At 41.4% G+C, this 13,409-nt stretch overlaps 1 protein-coding gene and 1 long non-coding RNA gene across 5 annotated transcripts in view; one reads left to right on the top strand and one right to left on the bottom strand.

The window, feature by feature from the left end:
• Positions 1 to 13,409, bottom strand: part of LOC144462731 (uncharacterized) — a 91,478-nt gene that overhangs the window by 31,468 nt on the left and 46,601 nt on the right. The window lies entirely within an intron of this gene.
• Positions 5,187 to 13,409, top strand: part of nectin1b (nectin cell adhesion molecule 1b) — a 186,936-nt gene continuing 178,713 nt past the window's right edge. For 2 of the 4 annotated variants that reach the window (XM_078166939.1, XM_078166938.1), the window contains exon 1: positions 5,195 to 6,281. In XM_078166939.1, the coding sequence (XP_078023065.1) occupies positions 6,230 to 6,281 (52 nt within the window). In that variant the 5' untranslated portion in view covers positions 5,195 to 6,229. Of the gene's footprint in view, positions 6,282 to 13,409 lie in introns of all 4 variants that reach the window. The other 2 variants (XM_033632376.2, XM_033632379.2) reach the window with 2 other exon arrangements.

Below are 13,409 nucleotides of genomic sequence, written 5' to 3'. Positions count from 1 at the left end.
GACAGCGCATTAAAGTAACTGATGACCATTTGCAAAGTACTAATAGGTTAATTGATTGTTTAAGTGAACAAAATAATCATATATAATACAAACAACAACAGCAACATTTCCCTGTTGCAGATATAATATGTTAGAATCTACAATATATGCAGTTATAACTTTAAAGTTAATATACATAGATTGCAAAGCAACAACAGCAGAGCTCTCCGGGTTGGTCATATCCTCGGGGAACTCAGTAATTGGAGTTGTTTTTATCTCCGAGGTAATGGATATATAAGCAAGAGGGTCAAAGGTCAGGGTGTAATGTTATGAGAAAGTAGTATGTCCTGATTGTGTGCGTACTGCATGCAACAGTACATATTATTAAGGGCAGCTGCAGTACCTACTATAAGTAAAAAGAAATGGTATGCGAGTGAGGTGTACCCCGCCCATTGTCAACTGGGATAGGCTCCAGTCCACCCCCACGATAAGTGGTCACAGATAATGAATGAATTTATATAAGAACTCAGATTTTTTTTTTCTTTGGGGGGTGAAAACTACAGGCTATATTTTGTGGAAAATGCCTTCCTTAATATAGACAGAAACAGTAGTCCAAGTATAAATACCTTTTTCTATGTTGAATGTATTGTATAATGCTACTTATTCTAAAATGTCAAGACTGAATGTGGAGACCATAGATGCCATATGAGGGTGTTAAATAGTATCAACTTCATTCTTACATGCCAGTACAAACACAGAGATCTGTTAAAGGTGAAATTTACATACATGTACATTTCCATCAAATATGCAACATTAAACATCTCATATGACAGACAGCAGAGTCCAGATGTTTCCATTTGCATATTTGTCCATTTGAAGCGCAGACCGTAGACAAAGGTCAGATATCAAATGTATATATGCATATTTAATATACCACATCATTGTCCACTGTTAGAAACCTCATAAAACATTCATCATTGGCCACAGAGGTATTTTCCCTTCAATTTGTCCGACACCGAGGCACCAGAGGTGAGAGGAGCATCAATGACTTGTCATGTAATGTTTTCTTGGCTTTTCCTGGGCCCCCGCTGAGAGTTAAACTCTCTAAGACTTCTTCTTTTCTTCTTCCAGTGATTTTGGAGCACATGCTGCTAATGCCAGAGAGCCAATTTCTGTCCCTTTGATTGGTATTTGAAGAAAAAAAGATAATACTTTGTCAATGAAAACACTGTAACAGGTTGATAAGACCTTTCCGTTCACTCTAAAGGAGATTAGCTGCCTCATACAGTGCAGTGTTGGCTTTTCTCTGCTATGCTGTGTTTGTGTGTATTCGGAAACATGTTACCAAACATCTTCATGGTATGTCCAGCATAAATTAAGTCTCCTACAGCGAGTCATTTGTTTCACATGTCTTTCATGTTTTAGCTCTGCTGGCTGCATTGGTGGCAAATTATCTCTTAGCTGGTTACCACTGTGGTCCAGTTTAAGTAGGAGCTGCAGGCTGTTATAATGTTTGTCCCTTAATTATGTCTATAAATGATCCATAATCATCTGTGTACCTGTCTATCAACAGCTGGGAGATTGGACAACACTTGAAAATTAATCATTCAGTAGTTCAAGTTGTTGCTTCTAGAGAATTGAAGACATTACCAGCCTAAGTCTCTTGGGTGAAACAATTACTACCCACTGTATCAAGTCATTACTTTATGGTCAGTAATTTGTTTGCAATATAATTGCACTATATTAAATGATGAGGCAAATCAGTTAACAGCAGCCCTGCAGGGGTGTTTCCACATGTTAATATGAGAATCATCTTTGGTATCACATGACTTCCATGTTCAGAGATAAACAATTATTTCATTTAATTGAACTGTGTAGATGTGTCTCTGTTCAGAACAAATACAGTTTCTATAGGACACAGATTTCTCTATCACATGTTTTCCAGGCCAGGGAAACTAACAGTTTTGGATCAAAAAGGGTTGTCTGCTCTCCAGGGAGGCAGACTTGGGTCAGGCCCAATGCAGATTTCATGCTATTCTGGACTGCTAAAAACCTGGATTGTGCTTTGCTCATCAGCACGTTGCCAAACTTCTGCCATCATTTTTATGCTCGCAATTGCAAGTTTGTGACAGCTTACATTAGGTCACCAATATGACAGATGCCGTGTTCTATAAATCAATGTTTGCATCACTGACAGAGGTGATGACAGAATGTGGGACAGAGGCAGATTAGACTCAAACCCTACTTCACACTTACAGATAGATGACATAATGTAGCTATTATTGATTGAACTATCATCGATATATGACATATTGTAACTGAACTGGGGTGTTGTTGATGTCTAGTAAATGTGCCCATTACGTTTTATGGGATTGTAATAAATAAGATTTTATTAATTTTTTTTCACTCAAATTGAAACAAGATGCCATAATCTGATTCAACACGTTATCTGCTTCTGTATTTGTTGTGCTAAGATTCAAGCAGGCACTTTATTTCGTATCCTTCCCACTATATTTCTTTAAGGTCCACTGTGTAGGATTTAAGGGCATCTATACTGGCAGAAAATAATATTCATAACTATGTTTTTATCTGTTTATAATCATCCAAAAATAAGAATCATTGCGTTTTTGTTATCTTGGAATGAGCTGTTTATATCTATAAATGAAATGGGCCGTGTTCCAGAGTCACCACTTGTCCTACAGTAGCCCAGAATGGACAAATCAAACACTGGCTCTAGAGAGGGCCATTTGCATTTTTGTTTCACCCTCCATACAGTAGTTCTCCCTTAAGCTCGGCACAAGTGAGAAAGTTTCAGTTCTGCAACTTCACCACTAGATGTCACTAAATCCTACACACTGGACCTTTAAATAAATACATTTGCAATACTGGCATGAGCAAAATATCACTACTTTCTCTCTGTTTGAAAATAATCATCACCATTTATACGACAATGACGTATTAATCAGAAACCTTTCATCTATACTGGGTCTACAATTTAGCCACTGCTATTTTTCTCCTTCATCTCCAAATATTCTTTATGCAGAACACTTCCTGTATCTCCACATTGGCTCGCGCCCGGCCTAGAGCTCTGGCACAAGCTGTAGTTCAGAAAGAGTGTATCAGATTTCATCAGCCTGCCTGTAAATCAATCATAACCTCAGCTGCTCAATGAAGGGGGCCCTGGAGTTAATGCATCAAAGGCAAGGGTCACACCTGGAGTTTTTTAGCTATTAAGTGTCACAAGAAGTTTGGCCGAGCGTGGGAGCTTTTTGTCAGGAGATTTCAACTCAGACAGCTTCATACGCTTTCTGTTTGAGACCACTGCTGACCAATGAACTCCTGCCACTGGAGCAAATACTTGTTAAGTGCCTTGCTCAAGGGCACACTTAAGGTAGTTGCCCTTGAAGAGAGGATTTTATACTCCCTTCCTCCCTTCCAAATTTTCCATCAGATTAAGACTGCTACCCATCTCTTAATAGCCCCAGGCTGCTGCTGCTCTGACCTTTCAGGGTTTATGAAGTAAAGTGATTATCCTCTGAATGGTAAAACGTAGTGTAAAATTGGCATTGTTAATTCATACTGTATACTTTATTCATAGCCCTGGAAATACTCCTGCTATCTAGCGTGATACCCGTGAGTTTTCTCTTTCTATGTGTGCCTTGTCAGTCTATAGTAATTCAGTTCAGCTGCAAATGACAGAGTACATCAGAGTTTAAGCTAAACATCATTTAGCTTAAACCGCTACTTTGGGTTAAGCATGAAGAATTTCAAGCAGCAGCCACTTCATTTTTCTTCACAGCTTTTATTTGACAAAACAAAATGTCAGGTCTTACAGAGTTTATCTGTATCCTCCCAGTCACTACCGATGCACTAGTCTGGTTTCATTGCGTTTAACAGGATTGTAGGCATGTTTATTAACTGCACATCCTTCACTTAGAAAGGATAGCGTATGCCGCGTGTAGTTTCCCACTTTAAACAGCATGATTTATGTCGCTGTGTCCCAAACACTACACTGACCCTAATAACCAATTGGCCCTGTGCTGTTTTGTCATGCCAGGTAATTTCTCTTGCTGTTCAGCAGATAATTCTGCAGCGCTGATAGTGAATCATGACCAAAGACTGGACTTTGAACACGCGCAAGCCTGCAAACTCCAAACAACACAATCGACTCAGTGATATTAAGCATGGTCTGTTGTAATTATCTGCAGAACTACTGTCCACAAGAGGGAAGTGTTATCACATTCATCCTCCCATTCATTTCCAGGCAGTGCCTTCACAGGCCTGATCCTGTTTGGTCACTTCTGGGGAAAAGGATGAACTGGCTCAGGAGTGACGAGGAAGGAAGGAAGGAAGGAAGGAAGGAAAAAGGGGGGCAGGGTATGGTTAGTTAGCTTTCACAGCTGGTTCATGAGGTGATATAGATCCCTCTCTCCCACGCATATACACTCATGTATTGTTGAAGATGTAACGACCATCTTTCAGTGACTTTGTTTTCCCCTCTAAGATCATCATCCAGTGTTGCTCCCCTTATTTTTGATTTACAAAAAGTTACCTCACTATGAGAATATGTTGGGATGACTGTTTGGATCATATTTTAGCATTCACTGCCCCACCCTGACATGTTTGTTATTAGATTTGTGGTTAACATGAGGTCTGGGGTGCTTCAGGGGCCATTGAGAGGATCTCTAGTGGCGCCTTGCATTTACCTAATTTGAAATATAATAACTGGTAAATGTCTGTTTCTTGGGGGTAGGCTATATCAATGTAAAATGTGACATGCTCTTGTGGTCACTGGACATCAGTGAGATTAGTTTATTTCAATTATAATTTAATTCAATTATGAGCTTTTATTTGGGAAACATTTTGAGAAAACTGACATGAAAAGATCAAAATCTAGAATTATTTAGTCACTGATTGCTTCTCGCCTGTGGACCTGTCAGTGCCTGTCAAAGTGAGGCTCAGGCAGCTTCCTCAACATAAGTGAGGTAGTGTTTTTTAAATATAGCAATTTCTCTAAGTGCCAGTTTTGGTTTTGCCTCTCACTTCCCTCCAGTCTCAAAGGTTTCGGTGTCTCAGTGGGGGCCTGTGGGGTTTCAGCATATGACTGGTGTTTCACAATGCATTATTTCACTTCAGCATGACTGTACACGCTGTTATTGTCCTCGTCCCCCACATCCCCACCCTGCCTCTTCGACGGATCTATCTCAATCCTTCCAAAATTGTTTTTCCTTTGCGCACAATGTGATCACCATCTGCTCCAAACTACTCATTTTAAACACCCTGTACGTGCTCGAAAAGTTTGAGAGTCACTTCCTAGGGGGCTATAGGCTACTGTAGCTTTCTGTTTTTTTTTCTCCCAGGCGATGCTTTTGCTTTTTGCAGGACAATCCAGGCTCCTCCCTTGCACAACGTCACCGATCCCGATCTCTCCCAAAGCGTCAGCGATAGTCAGCAACACACTGTGGTGGCAGATCAGCGGGGCGGTGCGCATAGTGGGATAAAGAAACACTGTTTCATCCACAGGAAAGAAAAACGAGGAAAAGAGGGGGGACATCCCACCATTTCCAGAGTTGCAACAACTTCACCTGCCTGGTGTGCTGATCTCCGGCTGGCCGTGGCTGCAGACAGGGACAACCGGGAACTTAAGGAACTAACGCCGGGACGGTGCCAGCAGAATATCTGTTAGGTGCTGTGTCAGTTTTTGCGGACGGAAGACAACATTTCCCCGGCGGAACTCTCCAAGTGTTGGAAACTTCCCAGCGCAGCATCGATCGAGGACCTCCCGCCCACTTTACCTCTGATCCACAACCCTGGAAGGAGGGAGAGAGTTGTGCAGCCGCTGCGGTGGATGGAGAAACAAAGGCTCCATGGTTAAACTAGAAGAGCTGCTTTGATAACTCTCCTTCTTCTCTATATTTGCCTGCTGTTTCCCAACAGACTCCATCATCCACACGGCACATCTGCAGCCGCTTGGATCTCATTTTGGGGACCCCGGCCAGGCTCGACTTAGTGCAAACTCTCCGCCAGAGCAAAGAAACGCCGCAGACGTGCCATTGATGCTTTGGTACGGAGAAGCGCAACACCGATCCTCTAGTTTTACGAAAGTCTCCTACTGCTCAGTGAGGGAGTTAGACTAGTTCGGATCCGAAGTGGGATTTGCAGAAGTTGCATGCTTGGTCTTTGTCGTCTCGAGTGATCCCCGTTCATCCACTCTCAGGTTATCAGACGAGATCCGGATAGTTGAGGTGCCATGGCGATGTGTGTGGGGATATGGATACTCCTGTTAGCGCTGCACGTCCAAGGTAAGCTGCAGGGAATCATCTGAGACGTATGTGCTTTATTTTATCATCACATCCCTGCTCCCCACTCTGTGTGTGTGTGTATGTGTGTGCTGCTTGATGTTTTTGCAAGACTTGATTAATGCATGAATGGGTGGATCGATTTGATGGCGCGGTTTGTGTTTTGGAACAAGATGTGCAAATGAGTGAGAGAAAATTGGAAAGTGTTTTCAGTCCTAGAGTCAAACCCACGGAAAACGGCTGCAGAATAATTATTGGGCTGCAAAAATAATGAAGTTACCCGAGCAGCAGGCAGATGGCGATATGTGCGAACCGTGCAGGGCCAGCAGACTCCCAAGTTTTCCAATATCTCATTGTAATGGCAACTCGGAGCCACACAGTGCTCCTGAATGATAATTGAAACCTGTGGCCTGTTCTGCTCAGCTCCTGTCTGCTAGGTAAATATTGTAGAATTACTTGAAGGACTCATGATGTCTGAATCCTTCATTTTAAACTGTTCATCAAATCCACAGGCCTTTGCTGCTTTTCATATTCACTCATGATGTTTCCTGAGGAAGAGTGACTCAGGACGTGGTGACATTTGTCTTCAACCTCTGTCATACTTTGAGACACTGTCCTGAATACATAATAGATCACAGAGAAAGAGAGGTGGTGTGTGTGTGTGTGTGTGTGTGTGTGTGTTTTGGGTGGAGGATTGGAGCACTGGTGGTTGATAAATGGAGTGATAATTTGACATTGATCATCCTGGCATTAAAGCTTCCTTGAGTGGGTCTAATCATTCAAACACATGCTTAATAAGTGTATTTGACTGCTATCGGATGGAGCATCATTATTCTGGTTATATTGACAACTGTCTAATTGGGAAACAAAACGAGCTAGTTTTGTGTGCCTACGCCTGTGTTTGTGTGTGATCCATTATCCGGGGGGGGGGGGATTTAAGGCTTAGCTGAAAGTTTACTGGTTTGTTTACATCACGGACAAGTAAATTCTGTCTGGCGCCCCTATTTTAAGAAAGGAATGGACGAGGGTCAAGTGTGGTCAAGGAATGTCCGATGATGTTTTGAATGGGACTGGGATCCTCATTTTCTCCGACAGACTGCAGCTTGTACACTCTAATCTTATGTTTTGGTGGTCTTTTTCTCGTCTAATGCATCTGTACAGGCGCATATTTTATGTCACATCTGAGTTGTTTTTCTCCCACCTCCCTTTGAGCTCAAGAACAACCAAGATGTTGACCTTGTTCGCAGTGAGGCTCCTTGTGGCGTCATGTGTTTAAGACTGATTGAATACTTTGATCAAAAGCCCTGTCTGATTTACATTGAGATGATCCCTTTGCTTGTGGAGAAGATCAGGATTAACTGGTTCCCTTGGGATTCACGGTGGAAATCTTTTGAAGCTGTTCAATCAAGGGAGTGGAGAAATGTCTCAAAAATTGCTCTTAAAGCGTCCTGGAAACGTCTTATTTGAGTAAAGCAGGAGGTGTTTTCTAAGCCTAATTAGACACCGTATGAATAACTTGGCTCTTCTGTCTCTTTTTTTTTTTTTTTTTTTTTTTTTTATTAGTGTAGTTTATTTAACCAAAGTGACTGCACAATTTGTGCTTTCAGACATCACTGTGAAGGGAAGGGCTTGGAAAATGTTTTATTTCAGCATCTGTTTGGACCCGTTTCTTTTGACATGCAAAAACAAGAATCTGGTCTTTCACCCTGAGGTTAAAGGGTGTTGCCATAAATGCCCACTGTCTTTGATGGCCTAATTGATATACAACATGTTCCAGACTCTCTCCTCATTACAGAAGCACAAACAAGTCGGAGAATGGCCCTAACAAATGCAAGTAGCAGCAAACCCTGTTGCAGTTATCCATCAGGGAAAGCCATTTGTGCTTGTCATGGTAATAACCATTTGTAGAAAACACAAGAGTGCCAAATTCATAAACAGAAAATATTCCGAGCCGCTCGCCAAATAGATTATCAAATAAAAGGAACATTGAGAATAATGCATCTGTGAATAAAAACGGCAGCTCTGTTCCTGCTTTCTTATATTAACACTCAGTCTCTCCAGTCTGATATTTAATTGAGTGTGGATTGAGTTAGCAACCAGGTGGTTGTTTATGGCTTGGCTCCATCCTCGGGTCCTGGTGCTGTTCGAGCCCATATAGATATCACTCTCAGTGGTGGGATAAAGAGATTTTCCAGCTCTAATTCCACATCTTAGTTGGATTAAACATTGGGGAAATGAATGCTGAATGGTGGACGAGCATCAACTTTGAATGTACAATTATTCAGGAAGGGAAATTGTGCAGTCGTGAATTATAATCTTTGTAATGACTTGGCAGCGTGCGGGCGAAAATCACTCTGCTGGAGACCCCTGTTGTTCGGTTCTGTCAGTCATTTCATAGCAGTCAGTCAGAATAGTTTCATCTGAATGTTTGCTGGTAAGTTTCTCTGCTATACAACACAGCTGCATTATTTTGCGTGTCACTGCCCTTTAATTGTGTTTATTTGCTGTGTGAGTCTCACATGACATTTCCTGAAGGATGCGAACCACGGGTGATGTTTCCTGTTTGCTTTTGATAGACAGCTTTATTGTTTGACTCTTTAGGGTTAATTGCGAAGCCAACAGCCTGATTTCTATGCACAGGCTTGTCACCGAAGTCTGACGCACAACAGTTCATTTTGACTCATGACAACTGGTCACATGCTGTGCTGCTGGAGTGTGTATTTATTTTCCAAACGCATTCTGCACACTGAAGTCTACCTTTGTGTATGAAATGTCACGTACTTCAGTTGGATTGATTGACTGAACAGTCGGGGGGTCTGAGCACAATTGCAGGCATGTTCATGAAATGTGTTGAAATAGATGTTTGATGTTGAGCGCTGAAACAGGCAGGAAAATGTTTCCTCAGATGGGTCATGGAACAAATACTGCTGGAACATTGCAATTAGCATTTTGACTTTCCCTCTTTTTGAAGAAAATCTGTAATTGCTATTCCGTGGCATTTTACATTTCATTTGGATGACAGTTGTGATATAGTGTAATGGAGAGCGTCACTATGGGATTGTTGGGCCTTGATGGTTCGAGTGTGAATGCAAATTGCTCTGATCCTCATTCCTTTGGGGAGTCTCCCTTTGGTCCCTGCTGAGGTGATGGATGGGAGAGAGAGCAGCGAGTCCTGGGAGACTAGCTTGAGGGGAGCTGACAGGAGATTAAGCTTCGTTTTTGCCATAGAAACTAATGGAGGTACTTGGCCACTCAAACTTCATCTCTTAGAGCATTTAGCTCATTGTACTTGTGCTGTCAGCTCTTTAGCAAATCCTTCTCCAATGACTGCATGAAATGTCTCTGTAAAATGTAGTTTCTCCTTTTTTTATGTGTCTGCTTTGATTGTGTAAATGGAGTTGCCCTTCATTAATTTCAGTGATTTCTCTTTTCTTTGGTGAAGTATTTGAATTAACTAAGTTTTGTTCCCACACCACAGCAGTTAATGTAAAAAGCACATTCTCAGTTTTCTTTTGTTAGTTCACGATGCACATTACCAGCCCCTTGGTCTCTGCATAAATGCTGCAGTATCACAAAATAGATTAATAAAACATGACAATAAGCGCTGAACCTAAATAATGGAAAGGTTATGCCAAAATGGAGTGTTCTCTGCGTGCAGACGACGGCACAAATACTATTAAAGGCTGAATGAATTAGCTCTGCAACTAACAGTTATTTTCATTATTGATTAATCCGCCCATTATTCTCTCAGATAATCGTTTTGTCGATAAAATGTCAGAAAACAGTAAGATATGCCCTGTTTAATTTTTCCAGAGCCAAAGGTGACGTCTACAAACAGTGTATTATATCCAGCCTATAGTCTGGCATTGTATGTTTCTGCAAACCACAGACAGTGGTTACATTTGTATGTTTCATACAGATCATATCAACGATTCTAAAGCGATGTAGTTCTGATTGTCCGTATATGAGCTGACTTTTACATCAGGAGGTGGAAGGGATGGTGGACGGCGTGGCACCTGGGCGAGATGGTTTCCATCCATAGACCACTGTTCTAGACCGGAGAACAACAAAACCAGTGCTTTTTAGCGAGACATTGGCTACATTTTCATTGATGCCACCATAACTGGATGTTTAAGCCAAAGCTTGATCTTTTCCTAATCATAACCTTATGGCTAAACTTGACCACACATTAGCCACAGTGTTGTTGAAATGTAAAGTTTACACATATCTGCAAAAAAAAAGCATGAAACCAGCAATTTTTTTGCTTACTTACTCAACTTACTACCACAGTTATTTGGTTATCAAAAAAGTCACCAATGACTTTTCGGTCAATTGACTAATCGATTAATAAACTAGACCTAATTGTTGCAGCTTCAGAATGACTGTTTAGCTGTTTTCTCATATGAACTCTAGAAAATGTCCAGAGAATCGGGTCTGGACATTGTTCAGAGTTCAGAGTTTCCCTTTCACACATGCAGGAGATTGTCTGTGTCAGAAGCTCTCTCACCTTCATGAAGTACTTTGTTTATCTTAAGCGAGGGGTGTTACCTTGGTAGAGCATGCAGGAAGCAGGACATAATGCAGATTACACAGCAGTCACATACCCGATTCGTAATTCGCTCATAAACAACCGAATGTCTTGCCGTTCCTCGAACTTGTCTGACGATTCCAGCTTTAGCCCTTGCGGACGGAAGTTTGCGAATCTCATCATCGCCCCAGCTAGACATTTTTATTGCCATCTTTGTGTAAATTACTCTACTTCTTTATCCTTGGATGTTTGTTGTCTTCCAGCTTCGTGTGAGCTGCATGATAGAAACATCATCAGTGCGCCCACTCGTTCATTGTGAATTCGCCAGACAGCAATATATAAATCCGTTTACTGTCCGATCCAACTGATTGAGACATTTGCATTCTCACATACAGCTCCTTTGGGTAATGTCTAGATAATTTCAGGTTTGCAGTGCATGTGTTAGAGGGGCTTTAAATGAAGTTAACCTTTTTGATGGTTTGGAGTCGGTAGTTTACATGCAGGGTTTTAGTCTTGATAAGGAATTAATGAATGTGTCAAGGCCTCGAGTGAGGAGCTTACAGCTGCATGTCTCTGTGATGATGAAACACTTTGGATCACTGGATGAAGCTATTTTAGGGGATATGGAAGGATAGTCAAATATCACAAGTAATGTTTGTCCCAGACACCGGCTGTCTAAGGTTACCAGACAGCTTGTTTTGTCAGAACATGCAGTTCGGTATCATATGCAGTGTTTTGATTTGGTTGTTATTTTGGTGTATAGTGTCTGTTAGGTGTCCTCTCCTGCTCCTTTGCTTTCTTCACACCAGACAGTCACCATGTTGGATCAGGACGGAAAAGACGTTTATCAGGAAACTGCAGCTGCAATTTTCTGCTTTAAATCCTTGAAATTCGTCTCTGTTTCAGCTCGAATCGCAGAATCAGCAAAGTAAGGAAAAAGGAAATCAATAAAGGGGATCAAATCTCGCCCTGAGCTTTTCTGATTTGGCATTAATCTGTCGAGTCGTTTTCTTTCTATTTAGCCGATCCTTGTCAAGGGATTAAATGGTTAAATTCCTGCTCTGCTCTTGAGAATGAGAATGGCATTGACTGACTACACTTGTTCCATATTTTCCTTGCAGTTTGTCAGATAGCTGTTCCAGCATCAGAGGATAGGCTTATTATGGTTCCTGAGTTGATGTAAATCTTCTCTGAAGAAAAAACAAATAATCTCACATGTTGGAGGGATTCTGACAGTCTGCACTGTTTTTATGTGCCTGCGTCTTGGCTCGCCAATAGCTTGGAGAGTTTCTTTGCAGTATTTCTCCCTTAGAGCTCAGTTACTATAGTTACTACCTGTAATCAGTCATTTCAGTAACGGCAAATCATATTTATTTCTTCACAGGAACTGCATCCATTTCTGTGTTTTTTCGAGCTGCTGTGCAAAGGAAGCGCTGCCTTTTAAATGCATCATTTTTATTTTTTTTGTGCAGTCGTCTTGTATTTTCTGCTTCACTGGTTAAAAAACAAGAAATCATAAGGGAATACCATGCTTTGCTCATTGTGTCTGGCTTTACAACTGGGACATTTAGTCACAGGCTGATCTGGGATTGAGAGAGTGGATAATTCCTGGTCTTCCCACAAAGGCTGTATGCCTTTAAAATAAAGCAGATCTGATCAGGGCAGCCCCCACCCCCCCGTGACTGCCTGAACAAGTCAATTTACAACAGGCAGCTGGGCTGATGTGCCTCCATTAAGGAGCACAGGAGTCCTGATAACCAGTCAGTGAACAACCTGCTGAGTTTGAAGATGAAGGGGAAAATGGAAGCTGTAATGTAAAAAGACAAAGTCTGTCAATAGCAGAATTTTGACCTGACACCAGTGTTAAAGAAAAACCATCAAGCAGTGTCTCAAAAACAAATAAATAAATAAAAAAACTGTGTATTTTCTGTCACCTGTTTGGCTTGATTAGCTCTGAGGTTTTGTTCCATTGGCTGTGTATTGCACTCATGGCTCTTCTCTGAACTAGTTGAGGTGGACTGGGATTCAATTTAAAACTTGATGGACTAGTTGTTGCTGTTGCCATGTTTTTTTTGTTGTTTGACTCAGTTGAATTTTGTGCTGACTTGTGCAGTCTGTTGACAGGAGCTGGCCTGCAGCTCTGCCTCTTCCTGTCCTGGGTCAGACCGATGTATCAGTTTGCTGATGTATTGCGCCAATAAGGGCCTTAAATTAGGGATTTAATCGAAGTTTCTCCTTGACAACAGTGTCAGTCTGATGTTGTTCTTTGCCACTATTTTAGACAATTCCACTGCTGAGATCTAATATTTCCAGGTTCAGTATGTAAGATTTAGGGGCATTTAGGGGCATCTAGCAATGAGGATTGCAGATTGCAACCAGCTGAAACTTCTCCCAGTTAGATTTCCTTCAGTGTCATTTAGGAGGGTTTAACTGCATGATAAATTATCTGCAGAGGTCTCTTCCTCTCCAAAAGAAACACCTGGTTGTTTTTAAACCAGTTAAAACACTGAATAAAGCAATTTCGAATTTAAAGAATCAGTGTTTTGCAGATGCCGCAGAGGGGCTGCTAATGACAGTGGCAGACACTGAAATGCATTTATCCT

Source organism: Epinephelus lanceolatus, chromosome 4 (genome assembly GCF_041903045.1).
Source record: "Epinephelus lanceolatus isolate andai-2023 chromosome 4, ASM4190304v1, whole genome shotgun sequence".
Lineage (NCBI taxonomy): Eukaryota > Metazoa > Chordata > Actinopteri > Perciformes > Serranidae > Epinephelus > Epinephelus lanceolatus.
Note: the sequence above shows the minus strand (reverse complement) of the source record. Positions and strands in the feature narration are given on the sequence as shown.